The 18,301-nt window shown below is 39.1% G+C and overlaps 1 protein-coding gene across 1 annotated transcript in view; it reads right to left on the bottom strand.

Annotated features, from left to right (window-relative positions):
* Window positions 1–879: 879 nt before the first annotated feature.
* The window catches only part of Plscr1 (phospholipid scramblase 1), a 22,270-nt gene continuing 4,848 nt past the window's right edge, over window positions 880–18,301 (bottom strand). The window contains exons 2-9 of the mRNA XM_021172508.2: window positions 14,862–14,888; window positions 13,566–13,646; window positions 9,643–9,887; window positions 8,221–8,263; window positions 6,223–6,443; window positions 5,961–6,122; window positions 2,861–3,022; window positions 880–1,335 (exon numbers count right to left, since the gene is read on the bottom strand). Of these exons, the coding sequence (XP_021028167.1) occupies window positions 1,279–1,335; window positions 2,861–3,022; window positions 5,961–6,122; window positions 6,223–6,443; window positions 8,221–8,263; window positions 9,643–9,887; window positions 13,566–13,646; window positions 14,862–14,874 (984 nt within the window). The 5' untranslated portion in view covers window positions 14,875–14,888 and the 3' untranslated portion in view covers window positions 880–1,278. The remainder of the gene's footprint in view (window positions 1,336–2,860; window positions 3,023–5,960; window positions 6,123–6,222; window positions 6,444–8,220; window positions 8,264–9,642; window positions 9,888–13,565; window positions 13,647–14,861; window positions 14,889–18,301) is intronic.

The following is an 18,301-nucleotide window of genomic DNA, read 5'->3' as shown; positions in this document are numbered from 1 at the left end:
CCTAAGAGCTAGACGGGGACTTTGGTTGTTTGCAGGTTTGTTTGGGTTAATCAGGAACTAGAGGACCAGTTAGTGTGTGAATGAGGGAAGGAATCCTCTTCCTATTAAGTAAAATGCAGGCCCTTCCCAAGAATCTAGGACTCACTGCAATCTATGGACTGCTGACTTTGGAGTTTTGTTTACCTACTAGCAATCCTATGTTCTGGATTACTCTGGGGCAATTGATCTAAGAAAAGAGAGATACTGCAGCATAAATTTTGGTTTCTCAAGAGGCAGGGAGATCAGCCTCTTAAGAACTGAACCCCAAACCCTGTTTCCATAGGCTCTTTATTGTTATACAAAAGGCACCATTAACAGATCAATTTCCACAAACTAAAATTTATCTGATCTAGGGGTTGACTTGAAAGAAAAACCATCACCTTAAGCAATTCTCAGCCAGAGGGAATTTCCTGATTTGCCAGGCCTGTCTCCAGACTCCAGACTCTCCTTTGAAAGAACAACTCCATAAAATCTCAGCTAACAATCACTGGCAAAATGCCTGACTGATTACTCTAAAAATATTAGAATACAGGAGCTAAACATTTCAGGAGAAAATAATTGTATATATTTATATGAAACACACATGAAAATATGTGTATGTATGGCATTATTGTATTATAATATATCAGATTATACTATAATAAATTATTATGTTATATATACTGGTGTGAACATTATAGAAGTAGGTTTACATAACTATATTGAATTTTCTAAAGAGAGAAATACATTTACTGTTTCTTATTATTGACTATATTGAGTAATAGTTAACCCTAAGGTAAAGGAAACAGGAACGTTTTAAAAGGTTTTAAATGGATAGTATTTGTAAAATAACATCAACACTTTTGTGTAAATCATAATTATATTTAGTGTGTAGTTTTATATTAAATTACAATAGCATTAAAGTTTCCACAAAAATGGGAAATGAAAGACAAAGTCAAAGCATTTTTTTCATAGAGAAGATCATTTCTATGTGTATAAATTCATATAACTGTTTTCCCAAATTCACAGTGAAAACCTTAAGAATGTATAAAAACAAATACATGACAGAATCCTAAAAAATAAACCCTAATTTGAGAGCATAGTTGTACAACAGGGCACACAGGCATCACAGGTGAGTTGATAGAAAGTTATTTCAGTCAAGGAAAAGAAGCCAGGGTGTGTGCCTTTTGATTCCTCAGTTTCCATTCAGTGTCCATAAAATTGTAGTCCTTAAACCTCAAGAGGGATTTCAGGAAACTACTACCATACTCCTGATCTTTGTTCCTCGTTTCCAGTTCTTTCAAAAAACATGAAATCCTGAAAAAAAAAAAAAAAAGAGAGAGAGAGAGAGAAATAAAGAAAAGAGTTTAGGACAACAAAACAGAGAACAAATCCCAGATACAAAGGGAACTTATCAAAACTAAGTGCCTGCCACGAGAACAATGGGAAGCTAGAGCTATGTAAGCAAGCTGTGCCTTTCTCTTTGCATTTTAAGGGCAATCAACTAAATCGTCCCCCCTTTCTTCTGTTCTATACCAGTCTGGTGACCCCTGACAAATTCTCTGGAGACTACTTTTTCATATCCCCTGCAAATCTTCCCATCACACTTCCTGAACCTTTGCTAGTCCTTTCTAGTGATTTCATGTTTCTAGTTACAGGAGCTGTTCCAGATTCAGCTCTTGACTTGGTGCTGGTGGAGCCTTCTCAGTTGGAAACCTTGGCAGGGAGCCAGCTGACTTGTGGTTTGTTTTGAAAGTCAGTTATGTCCAAGAGTTTTGCTGGAGCACACAGGTGAAGGGATGTTTTGCTGAAGCAGACAGTGGGAAACGGACACTGAGCATTGGTTTGGTTTGCTCCGCCTCTCTATTCTTCTGGCATGTGTTGGTTCACCTTACATAGCCTTGTTGAGCTCAACTTGTAGTCATGCCGCCATTGTGAGAAATTTACCCAAGAACTGCTCGTGAAGTTCCTGCAGCAGCTTGCCGCCTCTGCCGCCTCACCTCAGGCAGTTTCTCTAGGATGGAACTACTGCTGCTGTTTTGTGCCTGGTGTCTGCCTGCCCAGAGGACTGCTCTGCAGCTGCTGAGTGAGTGGTATTTGGTGTTTGCTATGGGACTGAACTACTGCCAAAGAAGAAGGAGCTCACGCCGGAAGAACTATTGCTGAGCAAGTCCACTTCCTCCAAATCCTAACAACTTTTCTCTTCCACTACCACAGCTGGGCAGTGGGCTAGAGGAGAGGCTGAACTCGTATTAAAAGGAGCTTGGGAAAAATTTATGCCTACAGGGAGCTCCTGGGTCCTGGGTCAGTAATTCTCTTCTGAGCAGGCTTACTGTCTGTTAAATCGTATACATTTGATTTCTTTGATCTCTTGTTTTCCTTTTTCCCTTCTATCCCATTTGCTAATCACTTGGTTTGAACAATCACAAGTGATACTTCCTTTCAACCCAATTATCACAGAGTCACCAAGATTTATCTTTGTAAACTTGGATTTCCAGCAGTTCTGTCAAATTTTAAATGGACAAGTTAACTAAAGTCCTAATGACCTAGTCGGTGGCTTTAAAAGCTGCCCAACTTCCCCAAAACAACAATTTCCCATCTTAGTGATCACTCCAAGCCCCAAGACCTTTGGCTTCTGGACATACATAATCTTTGTAATCAAGTGTACTAGACTGTGTCTAGAGTGTCATGTTGAATGGTCTTTCAGACATGGTTGAATGGTGAGTACTGATATAAGCAGCTATTCCCTTCATAGGGCATCGTGGCACATACAATTTGGTGAATGGTTTCATAATGACTCTAGACAGCCACTGATAAGGGAAGTTAGCAGGGACAGACTTACTATGAGGAAACAAGCACCAAGCATCACAGCTTTCATCTTCACATCCAGGTCTAGCGGGAACTGGATCCCAAAGTTGTCTGCATCCGTGAAGGCCTCTCTCACAAAACCAGACCACTGCTTGGAAATTTTGCCAACTACTGATTCTTCATCTAGAGATTTGAGCTGCACAGAAAAAAATAAAGTCATAAGCATTTCCCAAAACTAAAATGGCAAACATTAACTTTCAAAGTCACAATTCAAGAAAACAAATTGTTGCCTTAAATTATATAAAGTGATAAGCATCAAGAGATTGAACTAGGGGGATGGAGAGATGGCTCAGTGGTTAAGAGCACTGAGTGCTCTTGCAAAGGTCCTGAGTTCAAATCCCAGCAACCATATGGTGGCTCAAAGCCATCCTTACTGAGATCTGATACCCTCTTCTGGTGCATCTGAAGACAGTTACAGTATACTTATATGTAATAAATAAATAAATAAATCTTTAAAAAAAGAGAGAGATTGAACTATTCATTGTATGCTGGCAAAACTAACGTTCTCTGGTTTCTGCTAAGACAGATAATATAAATTCTTTTAAATGTTTTACTGACATATTGTTTAGAACCACTGGGAAGATTATAAATGCAACTACTGTTCAAATTCTGCTTCAAGAATCTTAACAGAGGTTCACTGCCACCCATGGGGTAGTGGGTGGTATGGGCTCCAGAAATGCAAAAGCCCAGAAAGACCTAAAGACCAGCTGGTTAGTGGAAGGATACAAGAAGAAGCTCCAAGGAAGACATCCAGGGCAGAGATGGAGTAGGGATGGAAAACTGTAGGATATAAAGAATACAAAAAAGAAAGGAGGCATGGGAAGTCAAGACTTCCAATGTGAAAAGATTCTGATTTAGGGGGCCCTGTGGGAGGAAAGGCCAGGCAGAGAACAGTAGAACAGAACCGGCCCAAACTAAAGCCACTCCGTAGAGAGCACGGGGATGCTCCCTGAAGTATGAACACAGGCTTGTGTTCAAGGAAGGTATATCCTGTCCAAACCTGCAAAGGTCACCAAAAGTGAAAACAGCCTTTTTTAAAGCCTTTGTCCCAGGCAGGATCCACCAAGTAATCAAGGGACGTTAGAGGTAGTCACAGATGATGTGATTGGAGGAGGGTGGCACCTCAATGTGTTGAAGTCTACCTCTACTATGCACGAAAAGTCACAGGTTACTGCTCAGAGAGTAGACCTTGCATTCCACTCCCAGGCTAGGCATAGCACACTTTCTGCTCCTTTAGAACTGGGTTTGCTTGGGTGTCTAATTTGATGACAGGGTGTGACAGAGGACATGAGTGTTCACCATGGACAACTGGCTTGGCCTATATGTGAATCCGGTGAGCAGCATCAGACAAGATGCTGTGGTCACAGTCCTAGGACACACTTTTCTTGAGCAGATGAGCAGTCACTGCATGGTCCAAGTTAAAGCCAGCCATATGAGCTTCATCAATGCTCAGAAGCTCAGCTGACCTAATGGCCATAATTTGAACACTGTGCTGTCTGTTTGAAGTCATGAACCATAATAGTTGTTTCAGATATGACCTTATGATAAGCTTCTCTAAAATAAATCCTCTTTTGTAATATCCGAATATTTTATGTGCAATACCTGCCATTTAAGCTTTTATCGTCAGTCATCAAGGGCCATATGAGCCAAGACTCATAGAGGACAGGAGCTGCAAACAGTACTGAGCAGAGTGTGAAGTGCTTTAACATTCTTACATTCCTGATGTGGCGCTTATTTCATAAATCAGGAAACCAAAAATGTTTTTAAACAGACATTAATATAAAGCTATGATAGTACTATGAGGAAAGTTCCAGGAATGGGTGTCTCTCTCAAAAGATCTTGGTCTTTATTTATCCTTCCCTTGGTGAAATGAGTTGAACAGTGCCAGGTCCTGAGATGAACTGAGATAAAGGCTGCCCAGGTCATGTGACTGCCTTAGGCTCTGGTGTAAAGGCTGCTTGATCACTGCAGTGACAGAGCTCAAGGTCACGCTTCCGTGACTGACCCCTAAGAATGGGCTTCTGTGATGACATTGTGGAGGGTGTACAGGAAGATGACTCACACCCAGGCAGGATGGAGCAGTTCAGCCTGAGGTTAGCTCACAGTACTGAAAATTTACATCCATAGAGCGTTATATCTGGAACCTTCTACTATATATTTTCAAGCCATTGTTTACTATGGGTAATAGAAGCTTTGAAAAGTAAATCCTTGAAAAGATGACTTAGAAACTAACTATATTCAAACTGTATTAATAAGGCATAATAATCTGCATTTGAATTCTCAGCATTCACATAAAAAGATGTCACCTATAAATCCACATTAATAAATGTCTAGGTTCCACCACTTCTAGGGAAAGTATACACTAGGGTTTGGGGCAAAACTCTAAAAACCAAAAGTGCACTCTTTCCTCTGGACAACTGGAACTTGTAGTGCAGAACAAGAGAAAAGAGGAGAAAGAGCCAAGGAAGCCCACTTCAGTGGCTTGGTAACTCCTCTATGGAAAACATCCAATACAAAGTAGAAATGTACAGAAGTTAGTCTGTTTGTGTGTGCATCACCTGTGTGTATGTGTTTATGAATGTGCTTATCAGCATGCCTTAGGGTGGGATGCACATCTTTAGACAGAGTGGTTTAAGGCTGAGGCCTTATTTTTGAGACAGGGATTCTCACTTGCTGATGCAGCAAGGCTGCAAGCCGCAGGCAGCCTTTTGTCCCCGTTCCCCAGTACTGGAAGACAGATGGGCATTTGCATCTATGCCATGCTTCTCATGGCTGCTGGAGATTCAAAGGCAGTACAGTGAGCAATTGTCGACTGAGCCAACTCCTCACCCAAATGCACAAAGGTTTTAAGGACTCATTTTTTAAAAAATGTTTCTTTCTTTCTCCTTTCTCCCCCATTACCGACCTCTGCTTTTTATCAACACTGACCTTTAATCAGAGCAGTCATTAATCATTAACCAGATGAGCAGACATCCGTTCACACTATTTAGCTACTGCAATAATAACATCCTATCGGGATACGTTCTTTTCAGGTCAGGAAAACACATCCTGTAGACATTTATGATACTTCTTACCTCAAAGTCAATGTCTGAACAGCAGCTACACACAACACACGGACCAACAACTTTCAGAACATCCTGCTTCTTCTCATTTTGGAGAGTGAACTTGGGCAGACATGGGTGCCAGGTCTGAGTCACATAACCTACTGGCACCCCAGGAGGAGCCTGGATTTCTATCTACAAAGGCAAGAGTGCACATTTCATAGGCGTACCATCACACCATCCAGGTTTAATCCATACTTCAAACCCCTTGTTGCTATGGTTACTTGACACTGACCTCCTGGAGGCAGCAGGGGAAGCAGCAGCTACTGCATCTCAGAGGTCTCTCCAGAGTCATGACTTCTTGGCCCAGATTATCCAGGATCCTCAAGGTGAAAGGTCGAGACGCCCCACAGCAGTTCCGGGTACAGCAGTCAGTATCTTCCACTGCAAAGTAAACTCTCTGCCCGAGGCTGTTCTTGATTTCATATTTGTTATTTGTTTCAAAGCCTGTTAAGACTGAGAACATACAGGAAAAGTCACACTCACCACTTGGTGAGGAATAGTGAATACCCTCTCCTAAGGTAGCAGAAGGATGGTGTGCCTGGGCTTATGAGGAACAGGAGAAAGGGGAGACAGGCAGTGTGGAGAGGATCTGGACTCAGGAAATGGCAGTGGAAAAGGAGGAAGAACATTCAGGTAAGAGGGAATGAAGTCCATGTGGGAGACCTCGAAAGAGAGCAAGTTGCATCTTCAGCTCCATGTACTCTGTCACAAGTGTGTCTGGGGTGATGCACACACATACACACCCTTTCTTCACCACTTGAGCAAAGGGAATGGGTGTGCTTGTTTTTAAAGTATGAGTGTGAAAAAGAAGAGTGAAAAGTGAAAGTGAAAGTGAATCTGAACAAGGCCCTGGGCCCAGGGACTTGTGCTTATTATCTAATTATCAAAAATAGTAACTCCAAGTGGAAGGGAGGTTTTAGACAAGAGGCTCTTAGCAGCTGTGTCTTCAAATCACAAGGCTATGACATCATGGGCCTACAGTGTGGTACCGAGTCCTCTCACCCGGAGAGTTTCCAAAGACGAGCCTTGCTGTATTGACTCCTACACGGCTATCTTCTCTTTTTGTTCAGCTGGAAAGACAAAATAAAAGTCCTTCCTAGGCCATAGCTCTCTGATTCTAGAATTGCAGTTCATCAGAGGACTGCCCAAAATCACAAGAAATTATTTAAACTTTGCAGAAGCTCAAAGTACGGGATGCCATCTGTATGCAAGGCCTTCTGGTCATCTGCGGATGCTCTTTGTCATGATGAATGCAGTGAAGAGCCTTTGGTGGGGCTGAGACAGTTTGAGCTCTGCTTTCATGGGAACTTCCTTTCTTTCAATACTTGACTATCATTTAACTGATTTTTACAGGACAATCTGTTGCTGTTTTAGTATCTTAACCTCAGAAATTTTGACCTTATTCATGGAAATTAGAAATATTTTACAGTCTCTAATTTTCTTTGTGATTATTAAATGAATGAATGAATGAATGAATAAATAAATAAATAAATAAAATCTGAAACCACCAAAATAATTTTATGTGTATATCTTTCTTGTATATTGAGATTTGAATACAGGAAACTCAGTAAGAACTGATGTACATTCAAAATGTATAAACCTGAATAATTTCATTATTTTTATGCTACATATAATATAAAAAAGTAAATTAAAATCATTTTTGTAAAATAAGAAAATTAAGGACATTCTGTTTTTTAAAAGAACTAACTATTGAAAAATACTTTAGAATTATTTGTATTTCATGGTTTATATGTAGAGCTACAGCATCTTGAAGCCTATAGCTCTAAGAGGAGCTATATTAAAGGGTCGCAGCATTAGAAAGGTTGAGAACTACTGTAGGAGCGATCTGTGACCTCGTAGCTGAACCTTTCTCAGAAGACTGCTGTAGTAAAGGTAACTGACAGGCCTTTATTTGGACGAATGGCTTCTCTTCCTACAAATACCATCAACACTACAGATACACACCTTCCTACAAGTACCATCAACATTACAGATACACACCTTCCTACAAATACCATCAACACTACAGATACACACTGTCCTACAAATACCATCAACACTACAGATACACACTGTCCTACAAATACCATCAACACTANCCATCAACACTACAGATACACACTGTCCTACAAATACCATCAACACTACAGATACACACTGTCCTACAAATACCATCAACACTACAGATACACACCTTCCTACAAATACCATCAACACTGCAGATACTCACCTTCTAGAAGCTCAATTTGCTGATGAACCAGAAGCTGATCAATCTGTTACAGACAACAAGAAAACACGTGCTTGAAATCAGTTATCAACATCTCTTATCTGATTTGCTTTCCATTTAAAAGATAATATTTTTTAAAAAATCACAAAACATTTGTGGAAAGTATCTACTCCAAGATAACATCTTGGTCAAATAAGATTGATTTGTAACACATTCACGCCCATATAAAACAGCATTCTTTCTAAAAGGAAAGTTTCTTGGGGAACACTCACAATACTTCGATTGATTTATTAAAGCTTTTGTGCTACCAGATTGAGCAATATCACGAGTGATTGATATCACTCGTAGTAAAGATACATTCTTTTCTGGTATCTAAAGGATGCTAATTTTATTAACATCTATTTTGAAGTTATTTCATGATCAAATAATTTCTAAGCCTTTCTTTGTCCTACACTTTTGAGTATGCCCTGGAAAATTAAGTTTGCACAGAGGATCCACCAGGATGCTCGACTGATTGACAACTGGACGGCTATCACAGCGTATTTGCACGTTCATCGATTGAATATACTTCCTGCTCCTAGTTCTCCTAATGTTCTTCATCAAATAAATGTTAAAGTCATGCAGCTGTAACCCATTACCATGTAGTGCAGCTTACACTTGGCCTTCTTTCTTTATTTGTAGGATTTTAGAAAACTACATCATTCAAAGGACATAAGGAGCAGCATAATTATGAGCTTTATTGGTGCTTAAAATATGATATATTTTGAGGGCATGAATTGGGGTCAACATGAAAACAACACTGAGTTCAGTACTTAAGTCCAGGTTGGAAAGCCAGGCCTGCTACTGTGAAAAGTATGTGCTACTTTTTTTTTTTTTTTGTACAGTTTTCTCCCGAGAAACACAATAATTATAACACCTATGTACCAGTGATTTTCCTACAATGATTAAGTGAGGTAATATAGTAACCGAGTAGGAACCTGAATTGAAAATAGTGCTAACAACTCTCATTGCCTAGGGAAATTCAAAATTACAGAAAGCACAATTACTTTGCACATTAATATTTTTCTTAAAAGGTGAACCTGCACTGGGCAGTGGTGGCTCACGCCTTTGATCCCAGCACTCGGGAGGCAGAGGCAGGCAGATTTCTGCATTCCAAGACAGCCTGGTCTACAGAGTGAGTTCCAGAACAGCCAGGGCTACACAGAGAAACCCTGTCTCAAAAAAAAAAAAAAAAAAAAAAAAAAAAAAAACAGAATGAACCTGACAAGAGTTAGAAATATCTGTTAGTAGAAAATATTATTTTATTTCAGATTTTTGTAACTTTTTTTAGGGGGGGGTTGATACTCCACCCTAAAAACGTGAAACACATATTTGTGTTTTGCTTTTGTGTTTGCTTTCATGAGTAGTCCATGCATTTGTACTTGCCTGAGCTAAGTATTCCAGCCCCGGTGGACAGTTCAGTGGAGGAGGGGGGGCTGGCATCCATAGGGTCCCCCCAGGTCCACCTGGATGATTATATGCTGGCTGATTTTGGACAGGAAAGCCACTAGGGCCACCACCTGCATAACCTCCTGGTGGGACTGGGTAGCCAGGTTGGGGCCCTGGATAGGGGCCCGGAGGCCCTTGGTAGCCAGCCTGGGGTATGGGGTAAGCAGCATGGTCTGAAGGCCCTGGAATAAAAGCAAGTGGAATGAATCATCGGACAGAAAAATCAGTTCATTAGCTGTATCCCAACTCTCTAACAACTGAGTTCTCATCTCAGAAATCCTACAGATACAAGATATATCTGATGCTGTAACTCTTTATACGCCAGAAATAGCAGTTCTAATAATTGAGTGTCGGAAAGAAAACAAGCTGTGTCCTAGAGGCAAGACATAAACCTCCTGACGTTTGATGATAGAACTCTCAAAATGAAGGCTCTGAGCAAAGCACCCCAAATAGAGATCACCATTCTAGAATTTCAGAAAGACCTGGGAAATCTGAGTTTTCTTTGTCTCCCTGATGAAGAACTGGAAATATATGGACCATTGTTTATCTGCCTGAGCTAAGGATGGTGCCGTAGTCCCTTGGGTGCAGGGGGTGTAATTATACATTACCCAGCAAGGGCAATAGGTTCCAGGAAAGGATTGTTTAAGGTAAATATTATCAGGCCACTGCTGAGGGATCCTGGGATATAATTAAAGACAAATTATTCTTTCTAGTACATTGCAGATCTTGTTTGCCAAGAGTTGTAATCCAGTATATTTCTCTGCAGTCTTGCACATTAAAAAAATATTACATATATCACCTCCATTTTCTTAAGTTTACAGATATAAATTTTACAATTTAGCTCCATAGAAGCTCTAGAAAATAGTTGGTTAACCAAAAAGAATGTAAAAATTATGAGACAAATTATTTTTGCATTATCATTTTGTATTATTAAAACAATTAAGTAAGCTCCCATGGCGAGTTCCTGCTACCCACCCCAATGTTTTGGGTTCCCAAACTTATATTTTGATATGTCTAAAACAGTGAAATAGTTGGGCCATTTCCTAACCTTCACGTGGTTCATCCATTTCCAGCCGATAATCCAAAGTTATCATTTATTAAACTCTATCTTGCCGTGCTCTGCGCCGCGTTCCCTGGCTCCTTCATTTTATGTCATTTTATGTGTATGATGTTGTTTGCATATATGTGTGTGTGTGTTTGTGTTGCATCACCATGTGCATGCATGGTGTCTCTGACATTCAGAAGAGGGCATCGGATCCCCTGAGTTGGTCTTATAGACCATTGTGAGCCACAATGTGGATGCTGTGAGTCAAACCCCAGTCCTCTGCAAGGGCAGCAAGTGCTCTTCACCACTAAGTCAACTCTCCAGCCCCATGGAAACTCTTTTTTTTTTTTTTTTTTCCCGAGACAGGGTTTCTCTGTCCTGGAACTCACTTTGTAGACCAGGCTGGCCTCAAACTCAGAAATGTGCCTGCCTCTGCCTCCCAAATGCTGGGATTAAAGGCATAAGCCACCGTGCCTGGCCCCATGGAAACTCTTAAACAACTAACAGCTAGAGAACCGGAGGGAAGTTACACCTGTGTGTCTCATATACTCTATGAAGGATGATTCCAGTGAGTGTCACTCACGGTATCTATCAACAGAGTAGGTACTACATAGAAGTGGAATATTCGATTTATTGATATTGTGCTATGCGCATCAATGATGTCACACTGAGACATGCAAAGGTTAGTACTTAGCACCCACAATTGATAAATTGAAAACTTCTCACAAAATTCATGTCTCTAAGCCTCAACAAGGTTTAGAAAAAGTACTATAGCTCAGAAAGCTCTTTGATTGCCTTCGTCATTTCCATCATCGTAAAGGGTTATTGAGCATAAATATAAGAAGGCTTTCATATAGAATTCAGGGGTAGAAGCAGGAGAACTGACTCAGGAGAGCTACAGTCAAACAAACATTTGCACTGATATGACGGAGATCTATGAGCAAGATGGCAGTAAAGACGGTGGGTGCTTCATGTGGATTACCGCATGCTCACACCTAAAGCATGAGGAAGGAGGCACTCAAGGTGAAGGCCTGATGAGAGGTGTTTCCGGTGGAATGAAATGGAATGTCGAAACTCTCTGCATGACAAAAGGGGGAGGCCAGTCTACCTACTTCAAGTTAACTATGAAGCAGAGTGAAACATTCTTTAACTCTCTTCCTTACATTTTTTAACTCCTTGGGAACTGAAACAACACCACTTCCTTAGGAACTCAAAGCAGAGGGTTTCAAGCCTGGTCTTCATATTGGAAGCACCTGATGAATGCCTCCCAGCTCACAGGTCTGCAAGTGTGCTTGTCCTGATACGTGTAAGTTACTCAAAAGTGAACGTGGCCGATACTTACAAGATGAGAATCTTGGGGTTTAGCCAGAACATACTCTTTTATTTTAAACATCTAGATAAAATCTAGGATCCACAGAACAGTTTCTAAGACAATTTGTTTGCTCAGCAAAGAGAACAGAATGCATACCACTCTTCTGCCCAATGAGAATACCTTGATACTAATCTCCAGGCTGCTTTCTGAAGATGTGGATAGCCTGCTACTAGAAAATCTGGGTAAACCATCTTCCTGGCCATTTGCAAACATCAGGTACTGCTGACAGCTGCATTTGCTAAATGAAAAATCTTTCAATTACTTTACCCATTGGCTCAAAATAAGACAAAATTTATATCTCTTGTATATAACGATATGTTGTGTCTATTTTTCTGAGACACAAAAAAACAATAATCATAATTACAACATAAAGGTTATTTTTTTTTTTTTTGAGTTGTGGGATGGGATTTATGTTCTCACACACGTAAGGCAAGCATTCTACAAATTTGCTCCATCCAAGTCTTACCTGTGTTTCTTATGTGAAGTCAGACTTTGGCTAAATGTTTGGCCTTGAAGCTACCATCTCCTTGCTATGGCTTACTATGCCCTGGGTTTATAGATTCACATCTCTAGGCTTGGCTCAGAATAAAGCTGCCTATCATATATGTCGTAAAGTGGAAACAAGAACCCTAGTTTGCTTCCAGCACTAAGCAGTCTTGTCATTTGTATGCTACTTTACAATTAATTCCCAGTTCTCTATGACTCAAAACACCCATGGAAAACTTCAAATTCTTCAACACTTGATCGCAATCTTCACAACAAATGAGCAGTTGACAAAATTAACTCTTAATTGTGTGTTTTAAGTGAAACATTGTTGCTCGATATAAACCTACTGTTGATTTTACAGTTCTTTACAACCTCTCCTGCCCTCTATAAAAAATACTTCTATGGCTTCAGCGGTTAAGAGCACTGACTGCCCTTCCAGAGGACCCGGGTTCAACTCCCAGAACCCACATGGCAGCTCACAACTATCTATAACTCCAAGACTGGTACTCTCACACAGACATGTGAGAAAGACACCAATGCATATAAAATAAAAATAAATACATTTTTAAAATAGTCCTATAGAAAACATGGAACAGGGGTTGGAGAGATGGCTCAGCAGTTAAGAGCACTGACTGCTCTTCCAAAGGTCCTGAGTTCAAATCCCAGCAACCACATGATGGCTCACAACCATCCTTAATGAGATCTGATGCCCTCTTCTAGTGTGTCTGAAGACAGCTACAGTGTACTTACATATAATTAATAAATAAATCTTAGAAAAAAAGAAAACATGGAACAAAAGGATATCAAAAAGAGTAAAGTTGTCAAAATTCCTTTAATGCAACTTCATGTAAAAGAATTACTAAAATAAAGACATGTGTGCCCTGACCCCCATTTCTTTCTCTCCCTTCCAATTGTCAATTGGTTAGTATTATTTTTCTTCTGCAACAACTATTTTACCTTGGAAAGCTGCTGGTGGATACGGAGGGGGATACCCAGCTGGCATATATGTTCCCGGGTGGGGAGCCTCAGTTTGCTTGCCTACAATTCAGGAAGAGACAGGAGCATGTCAGTTTAAATGAGATGTTTCAGGAAGAGAAGGACACAAAACCGAGGACATGTGTGATGCTGAACTGAGCCAGGCAAAGCAGACTCAACACATGAGTTCTGTTTGTAGAGGAGCTAATATGAAGGAGACCTTTGTTCTAAACATACTGTGAAAACTGATTCATACAGTTGAAAGAATGTATGTATTTTATGGTGTTTGAATTATAGCATACATAGCCTAGGAAAAGCATTGACCTATCAGAAAACTATCACTGGAAGACATTTTGTTTTACTTTTATGTATTCATATGTATATATAACTATATGAATATAATGAGAAAAAAAAGTGATTTTTTTTCCAGTGGTCAAATGAGTTTCTCTAAGCTGAATAAATTGCTAGCATGTAAAATAGCTCGTCTACATAAGATTTCATTTCAATGGCTTTTATTTTGTTTTATGAAAATTTAGGTTGCTACGAAAGTCATTAAGAAATAAGTAGTCTGGCCTGAAGGTTGTTAAATATGTAGATTATGGTGAGATATGTGTATTTTTTATCATCAATAAAGAAGAAAGAGAAAGAAAAAAACATTTCAGAGAAAATGATTTGACCAGTATTATTTTGCAAGATATGTAATGCTTTTCCTCTCAGAATCTAAAATTTAACAAGGCAAAATATTTTACTGTAGACTTGATAAATGCTATTTTGGAACTTTATTGAGAGGAAATAAAGACTAAAAGCAATATGATCAATAACATTAACTCCTAAAGGCTGTGTGTGCTCTAAAACACATCAACAAAGTAAAAATCTGAACGTTTTCCAGAATAAACAGATATAGAAAATGTTATTCTTTAATTAGTATGACTAGAATTACCACTATACATATAAAAGGTGCCACAAAGCCCAGAAAAGTTCTTTGGTTACAAAAGAGTATGATCTGCATCATGTACATAACTGTAAACCTAACATCTCTCTCTTTCTTTGTGGTATATCTCTTTCTCTGTGGCTTTCTTGTTAGTAACTAAATGGTACCATGGATATTTCTGTCTATCTTATCCGTGCTGGAATCCTAAATAAAATACTAAAGACAATAACATAACAATGAATCGGCAAAGCAATTTCAGGAACTGAATGAAGCATTACAACCAAGTGATGCCTTAACAGATGATATTATAAAGAAGAAAAAGGATATAATTGTCATAAACTACTTACTGTGGTTTTCCATGATTTAAACAGTTTCTGAAAAAAAGAATAACCGGTGTTAGTTCATTATCTACAATTTATAAGAGAGATGTGACTGTTCCAATGTGTTCACAAACTCTTCAGGCACAGGACTGGTACATCCTCCTGATTCATCTAGGCTGATCTACTTACTCAAACATTTGTGTTTCATCCTTTCCCTACACTCTTGTTCTCAGTAGGACTGCAGAAGTCTTTTCACCAGTTCTGATTGGTGGTCACATTCCTAAGAGTCTTTGGAAAGCGTCTCCAAGGAGATAACACTGTGAAAGACCCTGCAACTGGCAGCAGAACTTAAATGGTCAGTCTTCACAACCTGAACTTCTTAAAAGAAGCATATGGCCCACATATGAGCCTCTGAGCTTGGGTACAGGAATCGTCCCATGGGAGAGCAGAAGTTTCCAGGGTACAGGACTTGAATCTAGAATCCAGGTTCTGTGTGGACTGTCCTGTCTAACCCAAACAAATTTGAGAAAATCTAATATTCTGCTCTGTAAATTAAAAGTTGCTTTTTAATAAAGGAGTCTGGTTAAGGTTCTAAGAAGACCAGATATCTGACAATCCAAGCGATTCCGTGTCTATTTCTGCAGCAGCATGCAAAATTTCTACTTGATATTGCTCCATTCCCAGTAGCTGGATCCCATCATAGCTTTCTCTGCTCTCTCTAGGTACCATATTCTGAACTCTCAATGGCAACTTATTCCATGTCTACTGATTACATCTGTAATGAGGCAAAAATTCTGTGACTCAAAACTTTTTTCCTGGACTCTCATGAATGTAATTGGCAACCCCTTTTCTCTGGCACACCCAGTGTTGACTGTCCTTTTACTAACTCCCTCTACTCTGCAATTCCAAGTGACAAAACATTCAATCAATGTGACAATCAATTAATTACATAAGTAATTAATTCCAGTGTTCTCAAGAAACAAATGCCACCTTCTATACCATTTCAAAATTTTCTTTTAGCACAGGCAATTTTAAATTTAAAATTTCATATCTTAGTGAAATACCTAAGATTTCTAAGTATTAATAAATACAGTTATATGTACTTTATATGCAAGAAGTTCAGCACTGGTTTAGTTAATCTCCGATAGGTTTATTCTACTCTAGAATAAATCTAAAAAAAAATTTTGTGTTAATCACTTTAATTTCTGTATTTCCTTCTAACAATAGGTACATTAGTTTGTATCAACTGAGTAGTATCCAGATCCAATGGCGCTCATCAACCCTTAAGGGCAGAAATACAAATATTCATGTTTTCCTCCAACTAATTCATAGAGCTAATAACGAATTAATAGGTTTATGTAATCACAGTAAACTAAAAGGTAATATAGGGATATGTTAATCCTACAGAATTCATCATATCTATATATATGTATATAGATATAGATAGATAGATGTGTGTGTATATACATATATATGTCACACACATATATTCTCAACATCACATTTTTATTATAAAAGCTTATGCACTGAAAGGAATATCAGTTTTCATAAAACATGCCAACAATACCTTAACAGATGCATCAAACTGAAAGACAAAGAAATCTTGATCTAGAGATAGGTGCTATTCCTTATTTAATAAGTATGTTAAATGACCCTCAGGTTTTTTTTTTTAATTAGGTATTTTCCTCATTTACATTTCCAATGCTATCCCAAAAGTCCCCCATACCCTCCCCCCACTCCCCTACCCACCCACTCCCACTTTTTGGCCCTGGCGTTCCCCTGTACTGGGGCATATAAAGTTTGCAAGTCCAATGGGCATCTCTTTCCAGTGATGGCCGACTAGGCCATCTTTTGATACATATGCAGCTAGAGTCAAGAGCTCCGGGGTATTGGTTAGTTCATAATGTTGTTGCACCTATAGGGTTGCAGATCCCGTTAGCTCCTTGGGTACTTTCTCTAGCTCCTCTATTGGGGGCCCTGTGATCTATCCAATTGCTGACTGTGACCCTCAGGTTTTTATCTGCACCATTTATATTTTTAAGACTCATTTATTTTTGTTGTATAAGTTTGAGTGGTTTTACATGCATGTAAATATATATATATATATGCAGAATGAGCCTGCTTCATTAGAAGGCCAGGAGAAGGCTCTCCATGCTCTGGAACTGAAGTTACCAGTGGTTGGAAGCCATCATGTACATGCTGGTACCCAGAGGTTGATCTTCTGCAAGATCCACAAACACTCTTAACCACTGAGCCATCTCTCCAGCCCCATGTTCCTTATTTCTCATGGCACTGTTTAATACATTTAGTTTATAAAGGTCTATGGCCTCAACTAAACAAGAACTTTAAGGGGTTGCAGTTTTCTGTTATTTTCATCATGTATCTAATCAAACAAGTTTATATTTCTTAGAGTTGTTAAACAAAGCCCAGAACTGGTAAAAAAAAAAAAAAAATCCTTTCAAAGTTACTGAATTCCAATTATAAAATAAGACCAGATCTCTCTCCCTAACTCAGCCAATGTTCAAGATAAAACCAGCTCAACAGTTCAAATTTTGAAAAATTTTAATTAAAAATTTTAATTAAAACATTTTTTCACATATGCACACATATGATACCTACATGTAAACATAAATGTATATACACAGGCATGCATACCACACACGGTGAAAAGAAAAATGTGTACATATATTTATACGTGGATACTGTATGTTTGCATATATACACATGGGCTATAGTTTAGAGAGCTGAAATGGACCCTGGTATGTTCCTCTACTATATTTTACTTTAAGTATTGAGGTAGGTATTCTATTGAACTTAAAGCTTGCCAATCCATGATAGTCTATCTAGCCAGCTTGACTATGAAAATCTTTGCTGACAAATATGTCTTCCCAGGATGTGGAAAGAGGGGAATTCCCAAGCCATGTCAGATGGACCTTAAGAATGTGGTGGGGTAAGATTCTGCTTGCATAATGTGACCAACTGAGAAGACACTGGGTTTGTTTGTCTTGGGGCTAAAGAACATTTCCTCCTTGCACAGAAATCCCCAAACTGTGCTCATTTGTCTTTCCTTGATGTTCTCTCTTTACTCTGGTCCATAATTTTGAGGCTTTACCTATGTTCATGAGGAACACCCATTAGAAAAACTGCTGCAGAATAAAATGTGAGATCTTCTTCTCACGGAGTGTTTAAATCCCAAGCTTTAAAATGCTATGGGTAGGATCTAGAGAAAAATATTAGATTGCCACTAAGCTTGTGCATGTGCCACTTAAAATAGAGACCCATGTGTGCAATGAATGACAGCATTTACCACACAGCTGCCTACCCAGACTGCTCTCCTTAGCTGTACAAACAATTCTCTCCCTTCTTCAACCTTAGTGGAGCTATGTCAGCTTTCATGTCACCCGGCTGGACAGCCAGGGCTACACAGAGAAACCCTGTCTCGAAAAACCAAAAAAAAAAAAAAAAAA

Source organism: Mus caroli, chromosome 9, assembly GCF_900094665.2.
Source record: "Mus caroli chromosome 9, CAROLI_EIJ_v1.1, whole genome shotgun sequence".
Lineage (NCBI taxonomy): Eukaryota > Metazoa > Chordata > Mammalia > Rodentia > Muridae > Mus > Mus caroli.
The sequence above is the reverse complement of the archived record's forward strand: the minus strand, read 5'-3'. Positions and strand labels throughout refer to the sequence as shown.